The 26,477-nt window shown below is 52.6% G+C and overlaps 1 protein-coding gene across 1 annotated transcript; it reads left to right on the top strand.

Annotated features, from left to right (window-relative positions):
• Positions 1-1,091: 1,091 nt before the first annotated feature.
• CDHR1 (cadherin related family member 1) lies at positions 1,092-24,922 on the top strand. Its single transcript, XM_078597337.1, has 17 exons — positions 1,092-1,214; positions 2,950-3,027; positions 3,830-3,975; positions 4,353-4,403; positions 4,761-4,850; positions 5,634-5,720; positions 6,735-6,848; positions 8,552-8,695; positions 9,581-9,659; positions 10,117-10,214; positions 10,386-10,589; positions 11,225-11,377; positions 11,896-12,060; positions 12,797-12,864; positions 13,908-14,136; positions 14,328-14,582; positions 24,260-24,922. The coding sequence occupies exons 1-17, from the start codon at positions 1,148-1,150 to the stop codon at positions 24,920-24,922; spliced, it is 2,691 nt and encodes an 896-aa protein (XP_078453463.1). The 5' UTR covers positions 1,092-1,147.
• Positions 24,923-26,477: the final 1,555 nt, after the last annotated feature.

A 26,477-nucleotide genomic window follows, 5' to 3' on the forward strand; every position in this document is an offset into this window, starting at 1 on the left:
CAAGTTTAATTACGATGCCCTATTAATAATCACTGCTCGCAGGGGCTCTACATTATTATCATTGCTGAGTGTAATTTTATAACAGCGGTGTCAGATTCATACGGGTTCGGACAAACTGTGTTGTCGCGCCTCAGGGTGCTTGGGAGATGAGCAACTCGGCACATTGGATGCGGTGACATTGATGGGCGTGACCACGCGGCGGCATTTACAATATTGGTCTTAATTAGTGTGTGGAGACTCACCACCGAGTCGCGCCTCCACGTCCCTCGACTCCACGGTAGCGAGTTTGTGAGCATCGATGGCGATATTGGCACACACACAAAATTTTAGATTGATTTAAAGATTGACAGGGTCTCTGCTCCCGCCACGCCCCGCGTGAAGCCGGGAAAGCCCCGCTGAGCACCCCGCGTGGGCCACAGGATGGCCCTGCCTGGGATAATTTTCATCAAACGCCTTCTTTGTCCTCCGTTACGTATCTTGTGCACCAATATCACGAATGCCACCACCACCGCCACCACCGCTACTACCACCGCCGGCACCACCACAGCCACCGCCGCCAACACGTCCGCGACTACCACCATCGACAACAGCCGTCATGAGCCACTGAATGGCGGTGACTTCACCACGGCGCTTGTGTGCACTTTAATGCCACGTGAAGTGTCGAATGCTTGCTTGGAGGAGGTCATGGTACAGACCCAGGTGCCATAACTGAGATGACTGGCAGATGCATCATCTGTGCCCCCTGCTGTGCCAACTCGCTGTGTTTTATCCGCCCGGCGCTCCGCTCGTTGTTGTGAGCCTCGCTGCTCTGCTACAATCACCACCACCAAACCCACAAGAACCACCACCGCCACCACCACGCACCCCGCAAGCTCTCTAAGCCGCGGGAAGAAGATTAGGCAGCAGAGCGGCTAAATCCACTCCCGTTAATTAGGCTTCGCCTCCCATAATCTGCGTCCCTGGACACTGCCCCGTGACAAACGAACGAGTCGCCGCTCCTGCGCTGAGGGCGAAACCCTCACCCCCCCAAAACGCGTGCCTCGATCCGTCGCGAGTCAACGCCGCCGGCGTCGGTCGTGGGAGTAAATGCGTTGACGCGCGCGAAGGATGCGACTGGCGAGCCCGCGAGCTCTCTGGGATCGTCAGCATGCCTCCGTCTGACGACTGCCTCCCGCTATTTTTCGCCATCTGCGCGCTGCTGTTCGCGCCCGCGAGTGAGTCTCACCATTGCCGCTCATCTTTCCGCTTCTTCTTCTTCTCCTTACTCCCTCCTCTCTCCTCTCTCCTCCTGCTTTGCAACATCTTCATCCTCGCTTGCTGTGTGTGCTGTTGTTCGGCATGCGTCTCCTCTCGTTAACTGTTTGACAGCCGAAGCCACGGGCTGCTTTTAAGTCATTGACCATTTGGTGGAGCATGCACTGACTTCTTGTGCGTTTACGAGACGTGTTAAAACGTGGTGAAGTATGGTCAAACAACCCCTGTGACCCTCATCCGCTGGTAGATGAACAATAGTGAGGGGGGGGGGGGGGGGCGGCGGTTATTTATTTATTTCATTTAAAAATGTACATTTAATTAGGGCGATGATTATAATATAATTATTCGAAATAGAAAATCGACAGTGGTTCTTTGGACAAACTTTCACTCGCCACAGGAATGTGGACATTCCACCACTGGTTCAGGGCTGCTTGAGTGGGAACAAATTCGACTTTAAACTTGCGTGTTCTATCTAGATTTGTGTGTTCTATGTTGAGCTTCTTTCACACCGTACGAAGCCAACCGTGCTAATTGGAGCGCAGTAACCAGTTGTTCTCCAAAGCATGGCCGCGGGAGACGGCTACGGCTTTGGGAGGCGTTCATCCAGTAGTGGATCGGTCTTGGCTGATGATGAGTAGCCACCAGTGGGGTTCGTTCACTTTCCATCGACTTGAGTCTCACAAACTTAAACCTTTGAGTTACTGAAAACCTGACTTCGTATTTGGATGCCTTCATGAAGTATTCATTAAATCTGAATTCAAACGATTGTAGCCAGATATTTTTTGTTTTATTAAAAGCTCAACAACGTTGTCCCTAAATTTGAGGAGATACGAATTCGATTTTTTTGCATTGATTCTTGTTGTACGCATAGACTTGGCCTATCGATAAGCCACCGTTATGACCCTTCTAGAACACCTGAAATTACACGAGGCCACGCGCGTCTATAATTTTTATATAAAAAAGAAAATATTCATAATTTTTATTTCCACAGTTGTATCCTGATTTTGCTATCGGTTTCATTGCAACGAGATGAATAATCGCAATGCAGTGCAGCTCTTCCTGTTCTAAAATTGTCCGTGGAATCGGATATCACAGAACTACTTCTGAAATCCCTTTAAGTGATCTCTGACTAGAGGCCAGCAGCTTCCTACCACGGAGAGAAAATGTGCATAATCAAATGCAATGGCACGGTTGTGTTTGTGCAATCATGGGTGACCGTGCTGATACCATCAGCTCAACACACTTGAGAACCCGGTTTAATCATAAGGCAGCCCCTGGATTAGAACCGCAGATCTCAGCAGTGCCAGATCAGAGCTCTGACTCCTGACCTCTGAGCCACGTGGCCACCTCGACATCACATCATTATATTGTTGTATAAATGCTTACATTCATCCGGAAACAGCCTGCATGGAACACTGTTCCAGGAATAATTTTGGCATAACGCTTCAATCATCTCAATCTAATGTTGATCCCTTGATACTTATTTGCACCTGCTACGATGATCGACAAATAGGGTACAATAATAGGGGATTATTATAACGAGGCGCACTTTGTATTCTAGCAGTGGCAGTGACCCGGAAGATATCGAGTAAGATGTGAGGCCCTGAGTGTCCCCCATTGGCATGGTTATGGTGGATGCCATTGTTGTGAGTTATTAATCTAATTAACTCAACGACTATTTTGTCCTCTACGCAGCGCAAGCGAACTTCGCTCCATTCTTCCACGAGGGAGGGAACATGGCTTTCACGAGCCTCTCGGAAGACACCGCAGTCGGTAAGGAGCTTCCCAGGGAGACCCGGGGGCCAAATGTCCCGCGGTTTAAGGAAAAAAAATCACTCAAGTGAAATATCCATCCCGTACGAGATGATGGCTTGCTAACAAACAACCGCAGGAGAAATGCGACCTCACGTAGTTCTTGAGGCAATGCCACGGACATCATTACGTCAGTTGATTAAGGGAGAGAGCGATCGGTGTGGGAGCAGAGTACCGGACAACTACCGATATCGGCTTCACCGATTTCACACTTGACTATAAGAATTTGATCAAAATTGAGAAAAGGGGGCTGAGCCATTTGCAGGGATGCTTTGCCCCCTCTCTCCAAATTATTTCTCCTGACATGAAAACATATTGCTACAATATTGAACAGGATTTGAAAACATATCTTTAGGGTGCTCATTTTGTTCAGCATTTGACACGTGTTTAAACTTTAACTGTGGCCCCAACAACGCAGTGCGCTAACCACTACACTGCCGCTCGCATAGAACGATCCCCCTTTCGTCTGAACAGACTTTTGGGGCAAGCGCTGTTAGCGAGTGCCACATATGAATGCCGGCAGGGCACACGAGGCAGTGGGTGGCCAGCATCACGCCCGACCGCCTTTGTCTCCCCAGTCGCGATGTTTACACACCGCACCAGGTACTCATTTGAGGCTGAGTCGACCTAGGGGAGGCCCAGGACCGGTTTAGATAATCGTCACTGCTTGCTAGCCGTGAGCAGGAATCGAACCCGGGTCTTTGGGTTCATAGCGCACCACGCTAACCGCTACACTACCGCACACACATGCACGTGCATCCAGGTACCCAGGTGTTCACGCTCAATGGCAGCGACCCAGAGGGCGCGCGGGTGACGTACGGCATGGAGGCGCCCCCGGGGCAGAAGGAGGTCTTCGCGGTGGAGCCGCGATCGGGCAACGTCACCTTGGTGGCACCGCTGGACCGTGAGGTGGGTGTGTGTCTGTGTGTGTGTCTGTGTGTGTGTCTGTGTGTGAGCGGTGGTGCAGCGGTTAGCGCGCTGCGCCACGAACCCGACGACCCGAGTTCACTTTCTCGCTCAGCACAACCAACATCAGCGATGAATATCTCAGCCGGTTCTGGGCCTCCCCTAGGTCGACTCAGCCTTAAACGAGCACCTGCTGCGATGTGTAAACATCTCCACTCGTGAGACAAAGGCAGCCGGGCCACCCCACCCCCTCGTGTGCCACAGTACCGGCCTTCATAGGTGCTCGCGAACAGCACTTGCCCCTACAGTGTGTCACAGGCTCTACCGGGAGGGATCTTTGTGTGCGCGCGTTGTGCTCCCCCCTGTCCCCCTGCGCCCAGAGAGTGGACGAGCTGGACGTGATGGTGAGCATCTCCGACGGACTGAACACGGTAAGCGAGCGAGCAAGCGACGTCCTCCTCCACGTGGGTTCGTTTCCTTCCGTAGGCGCTCACCCGCGCCGCCTGTTACACCACAGTGGTTGATGCCTGTAGGGGGAAAAAAAAGTTCTACTGGCCGATGAGCGAACCGTATTTTAAGCGTCCGTACAAGGGCGAGAGTGGTGCTGTTGACCGCGTGATATCTCCACCCATGTTGTGTTCGCATTGGGGTTTCTGCGGCTGCTTCGGGCTACTGACAAACATCCCAACGTAGGAGCCTACTCAACAACGACAGCTGTTTTGAGACTCATTGAGGCACTTCTGGATAAACTGCACGACGACGATAACTACTATGACGTGTTCTGACAGGTCGTGGAGAAGGCTCGTGTGTTCGTGACGGACGTTAATGATGAGCCACCTGTGTTTGATGGGATGCCCTACACAGTCACCGTGCCTGAGGTGAGGTCCCCACCTGCTCGCCGAGATACGCTCCTACCCAGCTGTCTGCCTATCTGCCCATCCACCTACCCACCTGCCTATCTCACCACCTACCCTTTGCCTACCTATCCACCCACTTGCCTATCTCACCACCCACCCACCTGCCTACCTATCCACCTACCCACCCACCTACCCATCTCACCACCTACCCACCCACCTGCCTCTATGCCAACCTATCAACCCACCAAAGCAATTTGCTACCGACCCACATATATTCATACCTACCCAAGTACCGACTTTACCTGTATTCCTGCCAACCAACCTACCTTCCCACTTACACACCTGCCAACATCTTCCTCGACTCACCCACCTACTTACACTACCTGTCCATTCACAAACCACCTACTTACACACCCATGTACCTGCCTACAATAAGCCACGGCTCTATTATAGAAACAACATTCGGCACATGACATGCCCTGGGTTAACAGGAGACAGCCAGTGCACAAAAGTCCAGAACGCTGCACCGGGAATGACTGCGTCATCACACATCTGCCTCGCCTTGCTCTGTCCTAATAGGATTAGAGCAATATAGGGTACAATAATATCGGATTACCGGGATGCATTCCAGCTGCCGCTCCAAGGCCAGCCGAGCAGCGCTCCCGAAGACACGGAGCGAGCCGCCGGGCTCCGCAAACGCTGCGCGCACTTAACGGCAGGGGAAGAAGTGGGGTGGAGCTGAGCTAGAGAATCGTGAGAAATCGACGGTGGGCTCGTTGACTCGCGGGTTCCCTCTTCCGCCAGGACTGTCCGAGCGGGGCGAGTCTGCTACGAGTCACGGCCACCGACAGAGACGCCGGCTCTGGGGGCAGCATCCTGTACCACCTGCAGGTGTGAGGCCACCAGCCCGTGCCTGGCACCCCCACCGCCGCCACCAGCCACATCGCCACTCACAGCCTCCCCCCACTCCCTGCCGCCAATACTCCCCACCGCAACACCAGCAGTGCCAGCCGCATCCCAGCCGCAGCATTTACATTGGGCACAGAGTTTACATTGAACGAGAGCGCCGTTGTTGTTATTCGCGTAAAACCAGATCAGATCTCGGGCGTCACGATGGCGAGATGTTAACTACCCCGTCTGGTATACAGGAGGTCGTATGTTCGACCAAGACCCAGACGCCTGGATGTTGGAGGTTGCGGTGTCTCTCTCTCTCCCCGTGGTGGCGTGGATTTTTCTCCGTGTCCTCAGATTTTTCCCTTCACATTTAGAATCGACGTCACGCGTTTGGAGTGTTTTACTGCTGTACAATTCCACGTGACATAATTTGTGGCCAGGTCGAGCGGAATGTGGACCCCCGCCTGTTCCATCTTTGTTGGATAGAGTGTTTCCCCCTTTCTCTGGCTAGGCTCCGGGTTCATCCCACTTGTAAAGAAAGAAACACTCATTCATTGGACGACAACACCTTCGTTCTTGATTTGAAGCTTTCGTCACTGCAGGAATCCAAACTCTTTGGTTCTTTCGGTAAAGTCACGTGGGTAGAAAATAATAGATCACGACGTTTCGATCGCAACACAAGCAAACCGTCGTCAGGTGAGACCAACACAGCATTTCCCCTGCTGTGTTGCGATCGAAAAGTCGTGATCTATTATTTTCTACCCACGTGACTTTCCCGAAAGAACCACAGAGTATGAACACCTTCGTGATATATTGAGGACCGCATGGGGCTTTGGTGGCGAATTTGGCAGCGGCTCATCTACGTGCGACTTTTGCTGTGGGGGCTCCTCCTCCCGGCGCCTCCGAGTGCGGGCTCGACACGACGTGTACACACACTACAACTACAACAACAACTACAACTCTAATTATTATTATTATTAAACGACGCTGCGTCTCTCGCTGCCGTGGCAGGGCGCGCGGGGGCTGTTCGCGGTGGACCGGCACAGCGGCGTCTTGCGCCTGAAGCCGAACGCGTCGCTCGACTACGAGAGGGAGCGCGCCCACACCGTCACCGTCGTGGCGCAGGTGAGGAAGGGGAAGCAGCGGTGGTGTGGGTGGGGTGGGTGGTGTGGGTGGGATGGGGTGGGTGGGGTGGGTGGTGTTGGTGGTGTGGGTGGGGTGGGGTGGGTAGGGTGGGTGGGGTAGGTGGGGTGGGTGGGGTGGGTTGTGTGGGTGGGTGGTGTGGGTGGGGTGGGTGGTGTGGGGTGGGTGGTGTGGGTAGGGTGGGGTGGGTGGGGTGGGTGGTGTTGGTGGTGTGGGTGGGGTGGGGTGGGTGGTGTGGGTGGGGTGGGTGGGGTGGGTGGGGTGGGTGGGGTGGGTGGTGTGGGTGGGGTGGGGTGGGTAGGGTGGGTGGGGTAGGTGGGGTGGGGTGGGGTGGGTTGTGTGGGTGGGTGGTGTGGGTGGGGTGGGTGGTGTGGGGTGGGTGGTGTGGGTAGGGTGGGGTGGGTGGGGTGGGTGGTGTAGGTGGTGTTGGTGGTGTGGGTGGGTGGCAGGGCGGGGCGGCTTGGGTGGGCGCCACTGGACTCGTCAATTATTCCGGCGACAATCGTTCGACTCGCGAGCTTCTTCACCTCCAAATCCGCCCGCGGTGGTCGGCGTTACGCGGGGCCCCAGTGTGGCCGTGATCGTCCTGGTTGACAGTAAGTTAGCAGAGACACACCAGTAAGTTAGCAGTGTCCCTCTGGTGGTCACCCCTTGCGTTGTCTTCGTTACTTCTCTCTCTCCCCCGTGCGCGTGTCTTTTGCCACCGCTGCAGCCGCACGCGCAAAAAAAGAGACAAAGGCAAAGATCCCCGTATAGCCTGTAACAGACTGTAGGGGCAAGTGCTGTTAGCGAGTAGCACCTATGAAGGCCGGCATGGCACACGAGGTGGTGTGTGGCCAACACCACGCCTGGCCGCCTTTGTCTCCCCAGTGGCGATGTTTACACATCACACCAGGTACTTATTTGAGACTGAATCGACCTAGGGGAGGCCCAGGACCGGTTCAGATAATCGTCACTGGTGTTGGCCGTGAGCTGGAATAGAACTCGGGTCGCCAGGTTCGTAGCATAGCGCGCTAACCACTACACTACCGCTCTTCCCAACGCACTGTGCCTCGCTCTCTCGCTCGGAGCCGCACGCACACACGAGGAGCTCCCAACAGCCTAGGATGCCATGAGCACAGTTGGCGACGTACGGTGCGAAAGAAGTTCGACGTACACACGTGACATCAAGACACAGGAATGACCTGCACTGAAGTGTGCTTTCAACAGCTCTGACCTGCCTTTACATTCGTGAACATCCGACAACTCTGCTCCCGTGGTGGTGGGCAGCAGAGTCCAGAGCAAGCTGTACCGTACACATCTTTTGCATCCCGCCTTCACCGACTGGCGTTGAACAGCGTGGGTGAAGTATGGTCAATGAAACCCCTATCGACCTCGCACCTCGTGGCAGGAGGCACCCCCCCCCCGACCAGCGGTGGATCACACACAGGGGCTGTGTGTGATTACTCCGCACCAACCGAGTCTGGAACGTCGCGGTGCTCGGGACGGCTGGGAGAAATTGAGCCGTGCGCAGAACGTGAAACGCCGTTCCCGTCTCCTCCCCTCTCCTCCCCTGCTCCCTCCGGTCAAAATCCCGCAACGCGATTGTCTCCCGCGGCGATCACGACCCCGACGCCAAAGCAAATCTCTCCCTCGCCCGTCCACCCGCCTCCGTCCCCCCCCTCCCGATCGCTTGCGCGGCGCAGGACGGCGGCGGGCGGCTGCGTGAGGCGTTCGTGGTGTTCTCGGCGTCGGCGCTTGTCACGGTGGGCGTGAGCGACGTGCAGGACACGCCGCCCGCCTTCGTCGGCATGCCCTACCACGCGGTGGTGTACGAGGACACCCCCTCCGTGAGTAGCCGCCACCACCGCCACCACCACTGCCGCCGCCACAACCACTACCGCCACCACCAAAACCACCACAAACGCCTCCACCGCCACCAACACAACCGTCCCATCACCACCACCGCCATGACCACCGCCACCACCACAACTGCCACCAGCGCCACCACCATCGCTACTGTCAGAAATGTCGCCGGTCCTCACCAACAGCACCCTCACAACCAGCACCACAACCATCACTACCACAACCATCACCACCACAACCACCACAACCACTAACAAAAGACAAAGACAAAAATCCCACCCCTTATAGCCTTCACAGACTGTTGGGGCAAGTGTTGTTAGCCAGCACCTATTTTCTACTATTTTGTAAGGCCCACTGAGCCATTAGCTTCTTTTTCAGAAGCGTCCTCATCACAAATGATAGCTCAACGAAGTATCACGAGGAAATGTTCAGCAGCCAAATACTCTAAACGCCTGATGTTGATACCAAATGTGGAGAGAAAAACCGGAGGAGAAACCCGGAGAAAAATTCCACGCAAACTCCAAGTATACAGGCACCTTTCGATTTAAAGCTTTCGTGACTGCAGGGATTCATCTTCTTGGTTCTTTCGGTAAAGTCACGTAGAATGGAAATAATAAAATAATAAAAAATAAATATTATATTATTTTATTTTATAATGTTTTATTTTTATTATTTTATTATTTCCATTTTACGTGACTTTACCGAAAGAACCAAGAAGATATAGAGGCACCGTCATCGTCGGGATCGAACCCACGACGTTCTGTCTACCAGGCGAGGTAGTCAACATCTCGCAGCGGTCTCCGTGGCCCGGCCGTAGCTCGCGCAACTCCGTCTCGGACCCCTCGTGCCGTCCCGTCCGTCGCGCGCAGGGAGCGGACATCTTCACGGTGGTGGCGTATGACGGGGACCAGGCGATCCCCAACCCCATTCGCTACTCCGTCGTCAACGGTACCCAGGACAGCGTCGCCGCTCTCTCAACAAAAACAAAGCCGGGCTCGGGTCCAAAAAGTAAAATGTAGAAGCGCAGGCCTGCAACTTCTTGCTCGCGCCCAAGCTGGTGGCAACGCCTTGACGAGAGGGAGCTCTCAAGATCCCTCGAGTCTAGAGAGGGTATTTGGCCTACTCTTTCATGCTGGTCAGATGACTTTGAAGAGGTGGGGGATACCCACTGTTTACCCCACCACACGTGACCTGCATCTACTCAAGCACATCAGAGATCCAGACCGTCTTCAGTGGCAATAAAGCCCTGCATACAAACAAAGATCCCCTATATAGCCTTAACAGACTGTAGGGGCAAGTGCTGTTAAGCCCTGCATACACACACACAAACACACACACACATCTGTGAATAATAATCATAATCCTCCTCATCTGTGAATAATAATCACAATCTTCCTCGCTGCAGGTAGCAATGGACTGTTCCTGATCAACGAAACTACCGGAGCCATCACCGTGCCTGACGTGACGAGATTAAACGAAGACTCGTATCAGCTCTTCGTCCAGGTATTTTATCCAGTACCTCCCCCTATCCCCCTGGCTCCAGTGCCCCTGCAGCGAGTGGCTGCGCCGTGACGATGCTGCCTTTAACCCAAGTCATTGTGTACGCACACACACACACACGATGACGCTACAACGCTATTGTGACGCAATCCGCTCGCCGCTCGGGCCGCGCAGGCGGACGAGGTCGGAGCGTCTCCGCTGGGCCGCTCCGGCGCGCTGGCCGGCGTCGCGGTGACCGTGGTGGACGTGAACGACCACAGCCCCGTGTTCAGCGGCCCCGCGGGCCCGCAGCACGTGTTCCGCACGAGCGTCCGGGAGAACCCGCCGCTCGGAGAGGTCATCCGCGGACTCAACATCACCGTGTCCGACGGGGACAAGGTGGGCGCACGGCCTGGGGCAGGAAGCTAATCGATTTTTTGTTATCGGTCCGTCGGTTAAATCGATTCTGTAATTCGATCCAACGCCCCCCCCCCCCCAAAATGCCCACGTGACCCCGCCTCCTTACGCCAACCACGGCGCCACCGTTCCTCCACCGTAATTAATCGCTTCTTGCCATCCACTTAACCGTTTCACATTTTGATGACGTACGTGTACGTCATCAGTTTTATATAAAATAAAATAATTGTATCAGTGTCGAGGCTCCCGCAAGACCATATATGGGATAGCGTTTAGCACAGTTTGGCACCAGCTATCGTAGAGTGCGGTCGTGTCACTACAGTTCTCCGCGGTGAGTACAATGTCTTTAAAAACAACGGCGCTACGCCTCCCTAAAGAAAATTTCCGCTGAGCCACTTGCGCGTTCCGAGATTCGACGGTGAACGGCACACCCACCCTGCTACACCTAGCAGTCGCCTAGCAACGAGACAGAATTAACCCGCCTACGAGATCTCGCCGCGGGCTGCCGAGTTCTTTCCAGACGACCCCTCCACGACTGCGATATTGCGCACTGGCGCACGTGCTCACGCGCGCTTCCGTGTCGGCGGCGTCCGTGTGCCACGCCGCGGCGCACGCAGGGCGCCAACGCCAAGTTCCGTCTGCGCGTGCTGGGCGCCGGCGCCGCCCTCCGCGTCGTTCCGGGCACCGTCCTCAACGAGGCCCCCGTGGCGCTCGTGGTCACCAACTCGGCGGCATTCGACTACGAGCGGACGCGCAGCATCCGCTGCCAGGTGCGGGTCACGGGGTCAACGACAACAGTGGCAGGGAGGGGTTCAATGGGTCAGGGGTTCAATGGGTCGGGGGTCAAATTGGTCAGAGGTTCAATGGGTCGGGGGTCAAATTGGTCAGGGGTTCAATGGGTCAGGGGTTCAATGGGTCGGGGGTCAAATTGGTCAGGGGTTCAATGGGTCAGGGGTTCAATGGGTCGGGGGTTCAACTTGTCAGAGGTTGAATCAGACGGGGGTCAGAGACACCGAGACGACGATAATGAAAATTCCTCCAAATGTACGGAGACGAACATCGCCAGATTTTAAAGCACGTTGCTCTAATCGATCCACTGCTGGTAACGAAGGGGGGCGCCGAGGACCGGTTCAGGTATCACTCGCCGCTAATTCCGGCCATGGCCCGGGAGTCCGATATCATTCAGGTCGCCGGGTTCGTAGCGCGTTGCGCTAGGCATTGCACCGCCGCTCCACCCGAGCGCAAGCACGTGTCATTTCAATTTTAAAATCATCAACCGACCGGACAGATAGTGGCGGAGGAGATGGAGACGGTGGAGCGGCGCTCGTCGGCCGTGGAGATCAACATCGACCTCGAGGACATCAACGACAACGTCCCGAGCTTCTCGCGGGACCACTACGTGGCCAAGATTCGGGAGAACTCGCCCGGAGGGTCAATCGTCACCACAGTGCAGGCACGAGAGCTCGTAGCGCCCACTTACCCGACTTGTACACCTGGAGAACCTCCGAATGAAGGCATTGCGCCAACATCAAGTCATCGTTGTTTTCACAATATTCGTCAAGCCATCGTGTATCCCCTGCCGAATGAATGTCTCCCCATGCTACAGCTGTAAATTATCATCATCATAGTTATCATTGGTCAGTCTCTATCCCTTGCCAGGTTAAGTCCTCCCATTGTCATCACCATAGGCCATCATCATCCATTGTCTATCACCGCCATAGGTCATCGTCATAATGATTATTCTCAATAATTGTACCAACTACTGGATGAAGACATCCTCAGGCCATCACCATCGATCAGCATCGTCATCATAAGCCATGGCCTCTCCACTGCTGGATGAAAGCTTCCCCCCATCCTGTCAAGTACATGGCCATTTCAATAAAATTATGTTTGCCGTCCATCGACATTGGACAAGTGGGGTCGGTGGATTACACAGAAATGGAGCCATCACGTGAACGAGGTCACACCCTCAGGTCGATAATCTGTCTGCATAAGGCAGTACAGCAAGTCGGATTTCACCAGGCATGTCCCGTGTAGGGTGGGGGGGTTCAGTGTTATCCCTTCGTGTCCATGGGTTTTCTCCACACTGGATACCTGGGCACGATGGCGGTTAACTCACAACGCAATCTCCCTCTCTCTGTCCTGTTCGCTCTCTCTGTGATCACTGGCCCGCCTACCCCGCCGTGCAGGCTGTGGACCCGGACTCCGGCAAGTTCGGCAAGATACGATACACGCTGGCGGGCGAGGGGGCCGACATGTGAGTCGCGATGTATTCCGGCAACTCCCCTGCCACGGGAAAAAAACGACAGCTCACAATGCTTATCTTGAATTGTATTCACGGAGCGCCTAAGCTCACGGCGCTTTACGTAGCTTAAAAGTGGTGACACAAAGGGAGTGATTCAGATGGCAAGGGGCATGCAAGGGCCGAGGGATGAGTGACCTTAACAGAGGGCACGTGGGGGTCACGAAAGTTCGGGGGAGGGACGGGACGGAGTGGAGGGGTGAGGGGAGGGAAGCGGAAGGGAATGGGCGATAAAGGAGACGTGTAGCTTCAGGGGAGAGCTGCGTGTAAACGCGTCGTCTCGAGTGGCGTTACATTATTAGTATTATCATCACGATGCAACTCAATACATTTTTGACTTTTAATGCCCTGGGGGGAGATTTACAGGTTTCTTGGGAGCAGATTTGGCTAGCCATTAAACAAAGATGGTCACTGCATTGCTGATATTCAGATGCACTTATGCGCCCGTCTGGAGTGCTCTTCTGGAGCTGTGTACTTTAAGAGCATCTAGATTGAAAACTCATTTCCTTAGAACTGATTTTTGTGTTTAGTTTGTTTTCCTATCCCCATACGTCCAAGGAGGACGGTTGACTTTGTAAGGTGCGAAATGAGCCCAACATAATATATACGCACACACATTCAAAGTCGAAACCAACCGGTAGCGAGGCGGCAAGCTGGGCTCTCTCGGTGAACGTTGCCCTGATCCCCCTCAAACCCCCGGGGGGGTTCGACGGTTCACCGCGGGTTGCCGCTCCCATATATTCGGATGAATGTTCATTAATGCGGTCTCAGTGTCTCTGACCCCTGACCCATTGAACCCCTGAACCATTGACCCCTGACCCATTAAACCCTTGACCCATATAAACCCTGAACCATTGAACTCCTGACCCATGGAACCCCTGACCCATTGACCCCTGAACCATGAAACCCTTGACCCATATAAACCCTGAACCATTGAACCCCTGAACAATTGAACCCTTGCCCCACTGAACCCCTCACCCCACCGCACCCCCCGGCAGGTTCCTGATCCACCCGAGCAAGGGCGTGCTGTACACGCAGCCGTGGGCCGAGCTGGACGCGGAGACGCAGACGCGCCACCACCTGGCGGTGCGCGCCGAGGACGGCGGCGGCCTGTTCGGCATCGCCGAGGTCCTCGTGGCGGTCACCGACGTCAACGAGCACCCGCCGGCGTTCAGCGACAGCGTGCTGGAGGAGGTGATGGTCATCGGCAGGGCGCTGCACATCCTGGTGAGCGACGCGACGGGGCGCCGCGGGTCGTCGCGACGAGAGAGTTGAGCTGTAACAAAACAAAAAATTTGGCAGACTAACGCCCCGCCAGGTCTCGCTGATCCCTTGCATATCTCACCGACTTCAGCGACAAAAAACATATTTTTTTCACTCGAACCTCGAAACGAACGTCTCTTGGTGGCCGTGCGCAGGCGACGGACGGCGACGCGGAGGCTCCCAACAACGTGGTGCGCTACTCGCTGGAGCGCGCCGAGCCGCTCGACGTCTTCGAGCTGGACACGGCGTCCGGCGAACTGCGCCTGCGGCCGTCCATCCGCTCGCTGGCCGCGCTGCGCAACCTGACGCACCGGCGCGACTGCCGCTGGTCGCTGCTGGTGCAGGCGAAGGACGGCGGCACGCCGGCCTTCAGCAGCACCGCCGTGCTGCGCCTCGACATCACCGAGGAGGTGAGGATGTGTGCGCGTGTGCGCGCGTGCAACGTTCAGCGTGTTGCCCTGGGGACCCGAGTTCGATTCCCGCCCACGGCCGACACCGGTGACGATTATCTGAATCGGTCCTGGGTCTCCCCTCCAATGAGGAATGTGCAAAGATTGCCAATAGGGAGATAAAGGCGGCCGTGCGTGGTGCTGATCACCCACCCCTCGTGTGCCGTGCCGGCCTTCATAGGTGCTCGCAAACAGCGCTTGCCCCAACAGCCTGTTACAGGCTACGCGGGGGATCTTCGTCTGTGCGTGTGCGATGGCACGGTACGCTGTCAGCTCGCTGTGCCACGGATGGATGCGGCGACCGTACTTGTTCGTGCTGCTCACTGTGGGTTGATGAAGGCAGGGAATATAGCAGTGGTGCATAAGCACAGTTAACAATGCAAGCTCAAAACCATTCGTCAACAACAACAACAACATTGCCTTAAAACAAAAACAAATCTGCGATTTTTCAGGCAATGGCCATTCACCATAGCACATTGTGTTCTTTGCGCGTGCAACACACACAAACACACGCGTGTGTTGAACTTCTTTCGCACCGTACGTAGCGAACCGTGCTCATCGGAGGTGCACACATACATTCAAGATCCCGATCTTAATTTGCATCAGCACTCTCTACGTCACGTGGGACGTTCAGCAATCATCGGACGCGTGCAGCGTGCAAGGACCACACGGTGTGCTCTGAAGAAGATCTCATTGCCTGAAACTTCAATGATTGTTTTATCTTGATTTCATCTTTTAAAGCCACAGTGTTGCTGACGAGTGCGTAAAGTCGCTTGAAGTTCGGTCAAATAACCCCGCATCCGTAACCAAACCCAGCACAAGGCGGGGGGAGAAGGGGCGGGGGGGGGGATGAGGAGGGGAGGGGGATGAGGAGGCCCTCATCCAGCAGTGGAGTAACAGAAACGCGTGCCGCGCACGTACAAAGTCCGGGACTCTGTAACACGTGGCGCCGGGGACACCACGAACCCCTCGCAGATCAAGGAGCGGGTCCTCACGTACGTGCTGGGCCTAAAGCACCGGCCCTGGGCTCTCGTCGCCATCTGCATGGGCAGCGCCACCGCGCTGGTGGCCGTGACGGCGCTGATCTCCGGCGCCACGTACTGGCGCAGCGTCAAGCGCTCGCGCGTTCACCCGGCGGGGCGCAAGCGGGTGGTCGTCATCAGGAGGAGGAGGATGAGCGGGCAGACGACCTCACGAGACGGCGCGCAGACACCGCCGCCGGAGCCACCCGCGCCGCCGTCGTCGCCGCCGTAGGAGTCGCGACAGTTGGACGTGACCCTCCTCCGTACCTCCCTCCAGCCAGCAAACCTTTTTTTTCGTCTTCTTCTTCTTCTTCTAACACAGGATGAAATCCGCCCCGATCGTCGCGACGCACTGCGTCTCGTCGAGGTTGTGCCGATTCGCTTCGGTTGAAGTGAAAATGCGGTCCTTGCACGCTGCACGCGCCTGATGATTGCTCGGCGTCCCACGTGACGCGGGAGAGTGCTGATGCGATTCGAGGTAGAGGATCTTGTGTGTGCACGTGTTCCACGCGATGTCGGGAGCTCGTATTCAAAGTACGAGGCATTGGGTGTGTATTGATGCGTGTTTCACGCCGCAGAGCACTAACGCAAATTAACATAATAGGTGACGTTTCGGGCAACGGCCCTTCTTCACAGCGCACAGAGAGGCCAAAGAGCCGGAGTAACTCTGCCTCTCTTTAAGGCCGTGTTATTGACGAATGTGTTGAGTTTTGTAGTCGTTAATGTTGCAGGTGCTTCTATGGCAATGCAGAAGCATTACCACGTGATTTGTTTCAAATTAAGATAGAGATCGTGGATGTGTGTGTGTGGGGAGCGGTCGTGTAGCGGTTAGCGCGCTGCGCTACGAACCCGGCGACCCGGGTTCGATTCCCGCTCACGGCCAACACCAGTGACGATTATATCTGAACCGGTCCTGGGCCTCCCCTAGGTCGACTCAGCCTCAAACGAGTTCCTGGTGGTGTAAAAACATCGCCACTGGGGATACAAAGGCTGCCGGGTGTGGTGCTAGCCACTCCACCCCCTGATGTGCCGTGCCGGCCTCAATAGGTGCTCGCTAAAACATCACTTACCCTAACAGTCTGTTCAAGGCTACACGTGGGATCTTTGTCAGGCAGAGAGATCGTGTGTACATGTGATCTTCATGGCGGTGCCCCAGGGTACCCAAATAATACTAAATGGCCGAGGCAATTAAATGTTATTTCTGGGACACTTTGTTTCCAGGGGTGAACTTCACTCCGCGACTGGGGTACCAATCAATCCGAAATCGGTGCCACTCCGCGATGTCGGAACGCCAAACATTAGCAGAACAAAATCTATGATCGAAAATTTCAACCTTGAATAGTGCATCGTGTACAGCTCGTCGAGATGAGTCGATTGCCGCATCGCCGACCATAAACAGACTAAATACGACTGCGTCACGGACATCGTTCGAGAGCCGGGGCACAATGGTTCCCCGGGGTACCGCCATAAGGTTCATATCACGTGGTACATGATGAGGCATCACCAGGCGCGACTTAACATTGAGATTCTAACCGAGGTGAATTGGGAGACTCGGTGGGACACGTGCGCCGTGGAAGTTGGTCGGTGGGAGTGGCACGTGGCAACCGCAAACTTTATTAGTATTGTTCACGATGTCTTGTCTTGCCTTCAGTCACGAGACAATTAGACTCCAGGCAGCTTCCCGAATGTCACACCCCCACGGATGGCGGCACAAATAGCTGACAATGAATTACACATCGTCCATTTCATCCGCCCACTCTACAATACTCTGAACAATGACTCTACCCGTTTGTAACAATTTAAACCTCCTATAACTTTCGGGGCAAATATTTGTTCGTAGGTTATTACGTTTCCCCGGTGATATCCGTCCTCGTGCATGGGCTCGTGACGATCAATTGATCGAATTATATTAATCAATTGATCGACTTTGATCAATTGATTGACTGATATTGTTCATTTCATCAATTGATCGACTTTGATCAATTGATCTACTTAAAAAAAAATCAATAGATCAACTGATATTGTTGAATTGATCGAATTTGATCAATTGATCGACTGAAATTGTTCGATTGATCGACGTTGATCAATTGCTCGTGTTTGATCAATTGATCGACTGATATTGTTTTGTACGCACGGATGGCACGTGCGTAAGAATCTAGATGTTAGAACAGCGCGGCGTAGGGCACACTAACATAGAGCGCCTTTCACAACAACTTTGTCATGGAGCGTGTAAACACAACGCTGCGTCAATACAATTCGAACAATTTGAGATGCACAGCATCGTCGTGAGGATACGCAGCTCAACATACATGAAAGGGATACGCGCATGATGATGAGCCAGAGCGATGAGAATAGGAGAAAAACGATACCATATGGGGGTAGAGCCAAGCCCAAGCCGTACGGACGAAGCACAAATGCCATAGCCGGGCTCAAGTGACTGCTGTGTTATGGAGGGAAATCCCACACCTTGTTCTTGTTGTGTAAATGCAGTTGTTTTTAAATAATGTAATTATTATGTAAATATGCACGTTTCAGGTTCACGTGTTGCTGAAACAAAGTTGTAGGGTGTTTTTTTTATATTAGAGTTATTGTTATTGTTGTTGTCATCATTTCTGGCGTTAATGAACGTGTTCAAATAATCTCGTTATAGTTTGTAAGGTGGAACTTTAGAACCCATGTAATATTGTACACGAACTGTACAGTACAAACTGTACACTCTATACAGTAGGCACTGTACGCGATCTACAGTGCACATATACTGTACGTAATCTACAGTATGTGTGCACTGTATATGATCTACAAGTGAGGGTTGTGCTGGAGAGATAAACACTTGATCATTCAAGCCGGGTCTATCCGGGTCGGCACACCACATCGAGTATACCAGTGACATCACGTATAACTCGCGACACAGGCACTCCTCTACTTGCAAACATTCGACTTACGAACTTTCGCAGATGCGAACAAATATGTCCGTATGGCCAGTTTCTTGTTCGGACCGAGAGTCGTAAGTTCAACCGCCGTGCAATAGATTGCGGTGGTGGTGGCATCTACATCTGTAGAAAGTGAAGAACCAGTGGCATCTACGTCAGCAGAACATGAAGATCTAGTGGCATCTATATTTTCAGAACATGAAGAACCAGTGGCATCTACATCTGTAGAACGTGAAGAACTAGTGGCATCTACATCTGCAGAACATGAAAAAGAAGTGTCATCTACATCTTCAGAACGTGAAGGATCCAGTGGCATCTACATCTTCAGAACGTGAAGAACCAGTGGCATCTACATCTTCAGAACGTGAAGAACCAGTGGCATCTACATCTGCAGAATGTGAAGAACCAGGTGGCATCTACATCTGTGGAACATGAAGAACCAGGTGGCATCTACATCTTCAGAACGTGAAGAACCAGTGGCATCTACATCTTCAGAACGTGAAGAACCAGTGGCATCTACATCTGCAGAATGTGAAGAACCAGGTGGCATCTACATCTGTGGAACATGAAGAACCAGTGGCATCTACATCTACAGGAGATTATACAACATTTAAAGCCATTCCCCGTGTTTAGTGTACACGCCGTACAACACGTTTGGAATCGACGAGAGTAAAGTTGAACTTACGAACAAACCTACTTACGAACAAACCTACTTACGAACAGACTTGTAGAACCTAACTCGTTCGTGAGTAGAGGAGTCTCATATATAAAACTAACCCATGCTAACTAGCTTCATTGGAACACTTAACTCATCGTAGCTTCCCTCAAAACACTTCATCCACGCGGGATTTGCGTTCTTGCAGCATCTCCCCACGGAGGACCGAATCTCACTCAGTCAACTTTTTTATCCACTCAATCCGCCAACTATCAACTGAAGCATATACTGTCTGCAAAACGCGATTTCTTGGCTATCAATTAGTGCTTTTCTTCTTCCGGGACACCCCTCAAATATATAAAAGACTAACGTTTCGAGCAATGGCCCTTTTGCAGAGCAGAGCTTTTTTCCCTGTAAGGAGGTGTCAATGGTGGCGAGATGTTAACTACCTCGCCAGGTATACAGGGGTCGTGGGTTTGACCCCGATCCTGACAGCTGCTGTATATTTTGGAGTTTGCATGTCCTCTCTCTCCGTGGTCACGTGGATTTTTCTCCGGGTCCTCCGGTGTCCCCCTCCACATTTAGAATCGACATCGCGCGTTTAGAATATTTGGCTGCTCCAAATGTCCACGTGACGGTGAGCCATCATTTGTGATAGCGAGGTCACTTCTGAAAAAGAGCTACGTGGCTCAGTAAGGCCTTGGGTAAAATAACAAAATAATAGTTTAGTTTCGTGACGAATGTGGGAGTGTTTGCTTCTCAATTTGTTGCTTTAACAAAGTCAGAAAACACTTTGAGGGGCTGCTCTGCCGGATGCAGCACGCTCTGCTTAACATTTTATGGAGCTGAAAAAAACAACCCACAAATGAATCTTGTGAACGAGGGCCATTACCCATAAAATGTTATCCCTTATAAGCCCACGGCAGTGACCGCGTCCACGTTCATCGTTGTAATTGTTCCGCTTGTTTACTGGGGAACCCCCCACGGATGTTTAAAGACTATTTATTATTTCAGTAGCATCCTGCAACGTTTTTTTTTACGCTATAAGAGGTGTGCGGTGTTGCTGCTGCTCCTGCTTTTGCTGATGTGTAGTCCACGTTGAGTAATTCGCTCGTATAATTTTCAGCAATGGGGATGTTTGTCCAATCGCAGCGTTGCACTGTATGATATTTTCTTGAGATTTTCGCGCACGAAATCTTTACCTTTTCAAGATGGTTTGAGTTGTCGAGTAGATATCGACTCCCGGTTCGTCCCAAACCATCGGCTCGAGTCGCACGGGAACTCACGCCGCGACTCGCCGCTGCTGTCGGGGTCTCGGAAGAAATAAAAACAAATCAACATCGTGGCATTTTGGTACCCGAATGAAAACCAACTCCCATTTGTCCACAATTTAACGTTTCGCTGAGTGCAACATAGGAGCCGTCCATAAATGACGTCACGCACCTAGGGGGGGGGGGTTGGGGTCAGACATTTGTGACGATGTGGGACGGGGGGGGTTTGAGAAATGTGACGTCACATCAAAATGCGCAACTTTAAATAATTATAGACAACACGTTCTACTTAATTAATAAGACTTTTTAATAAATGTTTTCTCCGACAACATCAGAGTGCAGCGCCACATTAAATATGCACTACAATGACAATAGTTTAAAGCGATTTGAAGCATGTTTTATTTTCAAAATGGAAATATGTTTTTTTTTTTTTGGGGGGGGGGGGGGGGGCAGAGCTTTGTGACGTCATATTTTAGGGGGGGGGGGTCTGACTTTTTGTGACGCCGTCCAAAATCGCGTGACGTCATTTATGGACGGCCCCATAGCAGCATCGCGCACACAGACCACGGACACACAAGGAGCTATCGTGCAGCCGTAAAGATTGCCGCTGGGTGAGTGGTGTTAGCGAGCACCTATTAAGTAGTTCATGAATTCCGGCACGGCGCACGAAGAAAGTGGTGTGGCGCACACTACTCCCTGCCGCCTTTGTCTCCCCCATCGTGCTCATGTCCACTCACCATTACCAGGTGCGCGTCTAAGGGTGAATCAACCTGGGTCTCCACCCAGGATCGGCTCGGATATCACTCACCACCGATGTGGCCGGGAATCGAACTTCGGTGGTGGCGTGAACCTTCCTCGCACACGCGCGCGCCCACACGCCACACACGCCAAACACACAATGAAGACAAAGATCCCCCATATAGCCTTCACAGACTGTAGAGACAAGCGCTTAATGGACACACACGTTGCCCATCTCACATAAGCTATTCACCAGAGCAGCAGTGATTACTGGTTTAAATATATAATTGGAAAAAAGCATATGTTAATAGCTCAGCTTATTGGAGAGTATATTGAGTACATTGATTATATTGATGTAGTTTATACCTAGTTTTTTCACATCGGTTTATTGTATGGTAGTAGGGTAGAAGCAGTTCTTTAGCGTCAATATGCTAAATTCCTCTGTTGATATGTAAACTCCTTTGTCAAGGCTCTCTGCTTCTCCCACACAGCTTAAAATACGCTGCCAGGCTCAGCAGTGTCCTAATTAGGACGCTGTCTTTCCGACAGCTCTGTTCTTCACCTGAGGATGGCTGCTTGTATTGTGGCCGAAACGTCGTGAGAATTGTATTATTTTATTATTTCCCTTCTACGTGACTTTACCGAAAGATCCAAGAATAAGATTTTAAGCACTTTGAAATGATAATAAAAATTGAGCAGAGGCGCAGTGGTTAGCGCACTGCACTGTGGACTCTTCAAACTGACTTTGTTCAATTCTCGATCACGGCTGACATCAGTGGCGAGTGATACCACAACCGGTGCTGGGACCCTTCACACGCTGACCAGCGTGGTGAAGTATGGTCAAACAACCCCCAAGACCGACACGGCGAGGGGAGGACTTCACTCAGCAGTAGATTGCCAAGAAGAGCTGTGAATTAAATACTAATTTAAGAACGAAACATTGGACAAGTGTCATCACAATCGGCACTTGTTCGTCTTTGATGTTTAATGTATCTTGATGTTTAGTTCATCATTTAACTAAGTCCATAATATTTGTTGTGCAGTACTCTTACGCTATGTATCTACATATATTACGACAATGTTACATCCCACTTTGTCAATCCACTGCTGGATGAAGGCTTCTCTTGCTTTGTGCGTCAGTCGTCACGTGGTTGGACCATGCACCACCGCGCTGATCGGTGCGGATTGGTGATGTAAAAGGGTCCAGCATCCGAATCGGATATCACTCACCAATGAGGTCTGCCGTGACCAAGAATGCAACTCGCGTCGCCGGCTTTCTCTCTACAGACCCGACAACCATAGCGTCACCCACCCGCCCCCTCGATGAACTCATCAAAAACATGCGGATTGGGCCAGGCATTCAAAACGGGAACCTTCTTAAAATAAACTGGGGAAAAAGTATTGTGACTCAGTTGAGGCTTCCCTCTTGGGTAAACAAAACATAATCACAATGAGGATTGCTGTTGCGTATAAGCCTCCTCATTCAGTAGCCAGCAACTCCAATCACTAATGCAGCTGTTTGTTTTAAGAGCATTGCTCGGTGTTCTGAAAGAGAGAACAGACTGCGCTGGGATTAGGGCTTGATCTGTGAGAACGTCTTCTGTAGAGAGCTGCCCCATGCAATGACGTGTCGTCCTACTATGCGCAGGATCAAAGTTGTGGGGGGGTTTATTTACGTAAGACTACTTTTGTCTAAATACATTTCACTCGAGCTCAACGGCGTCTAGTCCTGAGATGAATACATTCCCTTTGTGGACCTCTCGCAGTCTCACATCACCCCGTGTTAAAATAACGACCCCGCGGAAGGTGACATCACAGAACTACCGCTGAATGTCGGTAGCGTCGCTGCTGCAGCGGACTCGACGTGTTACACAGAAGCTGTCTGTGTAAGCCTCACGGGCTTTGTATAGAATCTTCACACCGGCGTCATGATACAGTGGGTGGAGCGGTGGCGCATTGGTTAGCGCACTGGACCCTGTGAGCTGAGTTCACTTCCCGGCCACGGCTAACATCCGCAGCGAGTGATATCTGAACCGATTCTGGGCCACACCCACCTCCCATCCCACTTCACGAATCTGCACTGATCAGAGTGTTGAAGTATGGCCAAACGACCCCCACGGCCTACGCGGTGTTCTAGAGCCCTTCGTCCAGCAGTGAATTGACAACGGGTCGTCAACTAAACCCAAGTCGAGTACTGCCGGTGTGTTTACAAGCCAATTCTGAAGCACTTATATGGGACGACAGACTCACACGTGGCAGCCGAGCGGATTTTATTGGCGAACAGCCACGACAAAGTTTGGCAATCGTGGCATTGTTCGCACCATTAACGACCGCAGCTCATCAGATTCAGTTTTTTTGCGACTGCTAACCCAAACTAAAAACAAAACCACCGCCACTCGTTGCTCCATCATTTCCCACTGTCACCCGAACTCGGGGCTTAAGTTCAGCTGGAAGAGTCCAAAACGCTGCTCCGGGAAAATCTGTTGCGTCCTCAGCCACACCAATCTCCTCGTCTGATCTTGTACTCAACCAACTCGCGGGATTTACATTCCTATAAACATTTATATTCCTTTAAATATATTTTCCTATAAAAGTACAGGTTGCTTAAAAAAAATGTGATCACTTACATGGGACTATCGTTTTTAATGGAAAAAGAACGCATAATACGCTGTAACATGATAACAAATGCATGTTAATGGCTTCACAAAGTCAAAGAGTCTGCACTTGTTCGCCATCATTTGTCAACAAACGCCCGGATTTATCTCCAGGTGGCCTCCAGAGCCGGGAGGCACATTTCTCGTGGTATCGTTGCAAATTCTCAGAAGTGTTCACATTTTTTGGAAGCACCCCGTACACTCTTAGAAATCCCGTGAGTTGGTTGAGGACAAAAGCAGGCGTGCCTTGCACTCCAGTGGTAGTGCCTTATGCCGGTGATCTCTCCTCCGAGCCAACTCGGCAGCACATCGTTCCGGGAAGTACCGAGCGAGACACATTAAGCCTGTTGACCGCACTCGTTCCTCAGAGCTGGAGCGAATTCAGCGCCCTGCGCTCCATCGTTCACCGCGACAACCCCATGCGGGCACTCGGCGTGCTGGCGGGCCTCGCCGCCTTCCTCGTGGCTCTCACCGCCCTCATCTCCACCGCCGCCTACTGCCGCAACAAGAAGTCCAACCGCGTCGCGCCGCACAGACGACGCATCGTCGTCGCCTCGGCTGCCGCGGCCGCGGCGCCGGGCGGCCGCGTCCCTGCGGCGGGCGGCCGGGGCCGGCGCGGGGCCCGCGTGAGGGCGGCCGTCCTGCAGCGCCACCGCCGCCGCCAAGACGCCGGCGCCCTCGCCCGCCGGGCCGACTCGGGGCAACCGTCCTCCTCCCCCACCCCCCCCGTGGGTGACCCCCCGTGCCCGGACTCCGACGCGAATGCGGGAGCCGCGGGGACTCCCGGCGGTGGCGGCGTGGGGGCTTTGTCCGCGCCGCCGAAGCCGCCGCTGCTGCCGGGAGCCTCCGCTCGCCCCTTGACGGTGATGGGGAGGTCGCTTCTGCCGGGGCATCCGTGCGGGGGGCAGCCCCCCCCGTTTAGGTCGACGGGAGGGTCACGTGGGGTCGGCTCCGAGGGGGCCAGCGTGAGCCCCCCACTCGTGGCGGAGCTCAAACAACGTCTCGCGTTCAGGGCCCGGTACCATAAATGATTTGGCGAAGATTTGTTTGACGTGAACGTATAGAATAAATGCCATCCTTTTTCAAGCTACCGATGAATGACGTCCTCCCCCACTCCCCACGCCATCTCAGCCATAGGGTGTGTTTTTTTGCGTGACCACGCTTCGTCGGCACTAAATGTCATACCAATGTAAGGTAACATCGTACACCGGCGGTAAATACGCGAGTGGCGCATTCTACAGAAGAGTTCGTGCAGGGATTTGTAGACGGCAAAGGCATTATGAAAAACAAAACATTAGCAGTGTCTGAAACAATGCGTTGAGGTCCTCTTGGGGGCGTCCATAAATGACGTCACGCACTTGGGGGGGGGGGGGTCAGACATTTGTGACGATGTGTGACGAGAGGGGGGGGGTTGAGAAATGTGACGTCACATCGAAATGCGCAGCTTTCAATAAATATAGACAACACGTTCTACTTAATTAAATATACTTTTCAATAAATGTTTTCTCCTACAACATCAGAGTGCAGCGCCACATTAAATACGCACTACAATGACAATAGTTTAAAGCTATTTGAAGCATGTTTTATTTTGGGGGGGGCAGAGCTTTGTGACGTCATATTTGAGGGGGGGTCTGACTTTTTGTGACTCCGTGTGACGAGGGGGGGGGGGTCAAAAATCGTCAAAAATCGCGTGACGTCATTTATGGACGGCCCCTTTCCTTCGGTCACCATAAAAATAAATTTGAACAACTGTTACCGACTGACTGGCAGCCCGTGATAAAGACAACTGTGGGCCGGTTTCATTCTCACTAAGACTCATCAGCACAGTATAGCCACCGATGCTCATTGCTGCAAAGTCTGCCTCTGAGAGCCATGTACCTGGCATGATCACTCCCACACAGTGAGGCCACAAGTAGCTTTGCTAATGCCAACAATAATCAACATCTGAAAATTACGAGAAATGTGCATCATCACAAGAGTACAGCTGGGAAATGATAAGAGGACCCTAAAGAGCACACAGCCATCGTGCGATCTTGAGAGGCGGTGATTTCCTCGTCCCATCCTTCTTAACGAGTGCCAAATCTGTCCTGTTAGTGTTGGTGGAAAGTTGCTCAACATAAGTCATTGAGGCACACATGGCAGCAGTAGTCAATGATGCCCAGATGTACTGATGAGTCTCAACGGAGATGAAGCCGCGATCACAGTCCACTTGTCCTGATGCTGTCTATCTTACAAATGCCACAACGTCAGTTTTACTCAGCTGCTGGTGGCCATCAGAAGGCATGGCGTTCTAGGATGTTTTGTTTTCTGCTAAAGATACATATTCGATTATACAGTACTGTCCTTGATTATAAAACATCATGAAATGCACGTGATTAATTACGGTGATGAATACATTTTACATTCCATGTCTATTACAAATAAACTATCGTGAGTGGCGTGAGTACACGAGTGATGTAAATCCTAGTGATGTTCAACAGAGCCGAGAAAGAGCTGACATTTGGCACATATTTAGAGTGCTGCTGTTGAGTCTACATCAGTGACTTGAAAATTCGTGATCTGGTTCCATCTGTGAAGGATGTGATT

This window comes from Lampetra planeri, chromosome 9 (genome assembly GCF_965212315.1).
Source record: "Lampetra planeri chromosome 9, kcLamPlan1.2.h2, whole genome shotgun sequence".
NCBI classification, from domain to species: domain Eukaryota; kingdom Metazoa; phylum Chordata; class Hyperoartia; order Petromyzontiformes; family Petromyzontidae; genus Lampetra; species Lampetra planeri.

What these genes read in the sequence shown, in the direction of transcription:
- CDHR1 (XM_078597337.1), top strand. Translation starts at nt 1,148, where the DNA reads ATGCCTCCGTCTGACGACTGCCTCCCGCTATTTTTCGCCATCTGCGCG. An exon ending in TGGCACCGCTGGACCGTGAG is followed by an intron (nt 3,976 to 4,352) that starts GTGGGTGTGTGT and finishes CCCTGCGCCCAG; the next exon opens with AGAGTGGACGAGCTGGACGT. An exon ending in TCGCTACTCCGTCGTCAACG is followed by an intron (nt 9,660 to 10,116) that starts GTACCCAGGACA and finishes TCCTCGCTGCAG; the next exon opens with GTAGCAATGGACTGTTCCTG.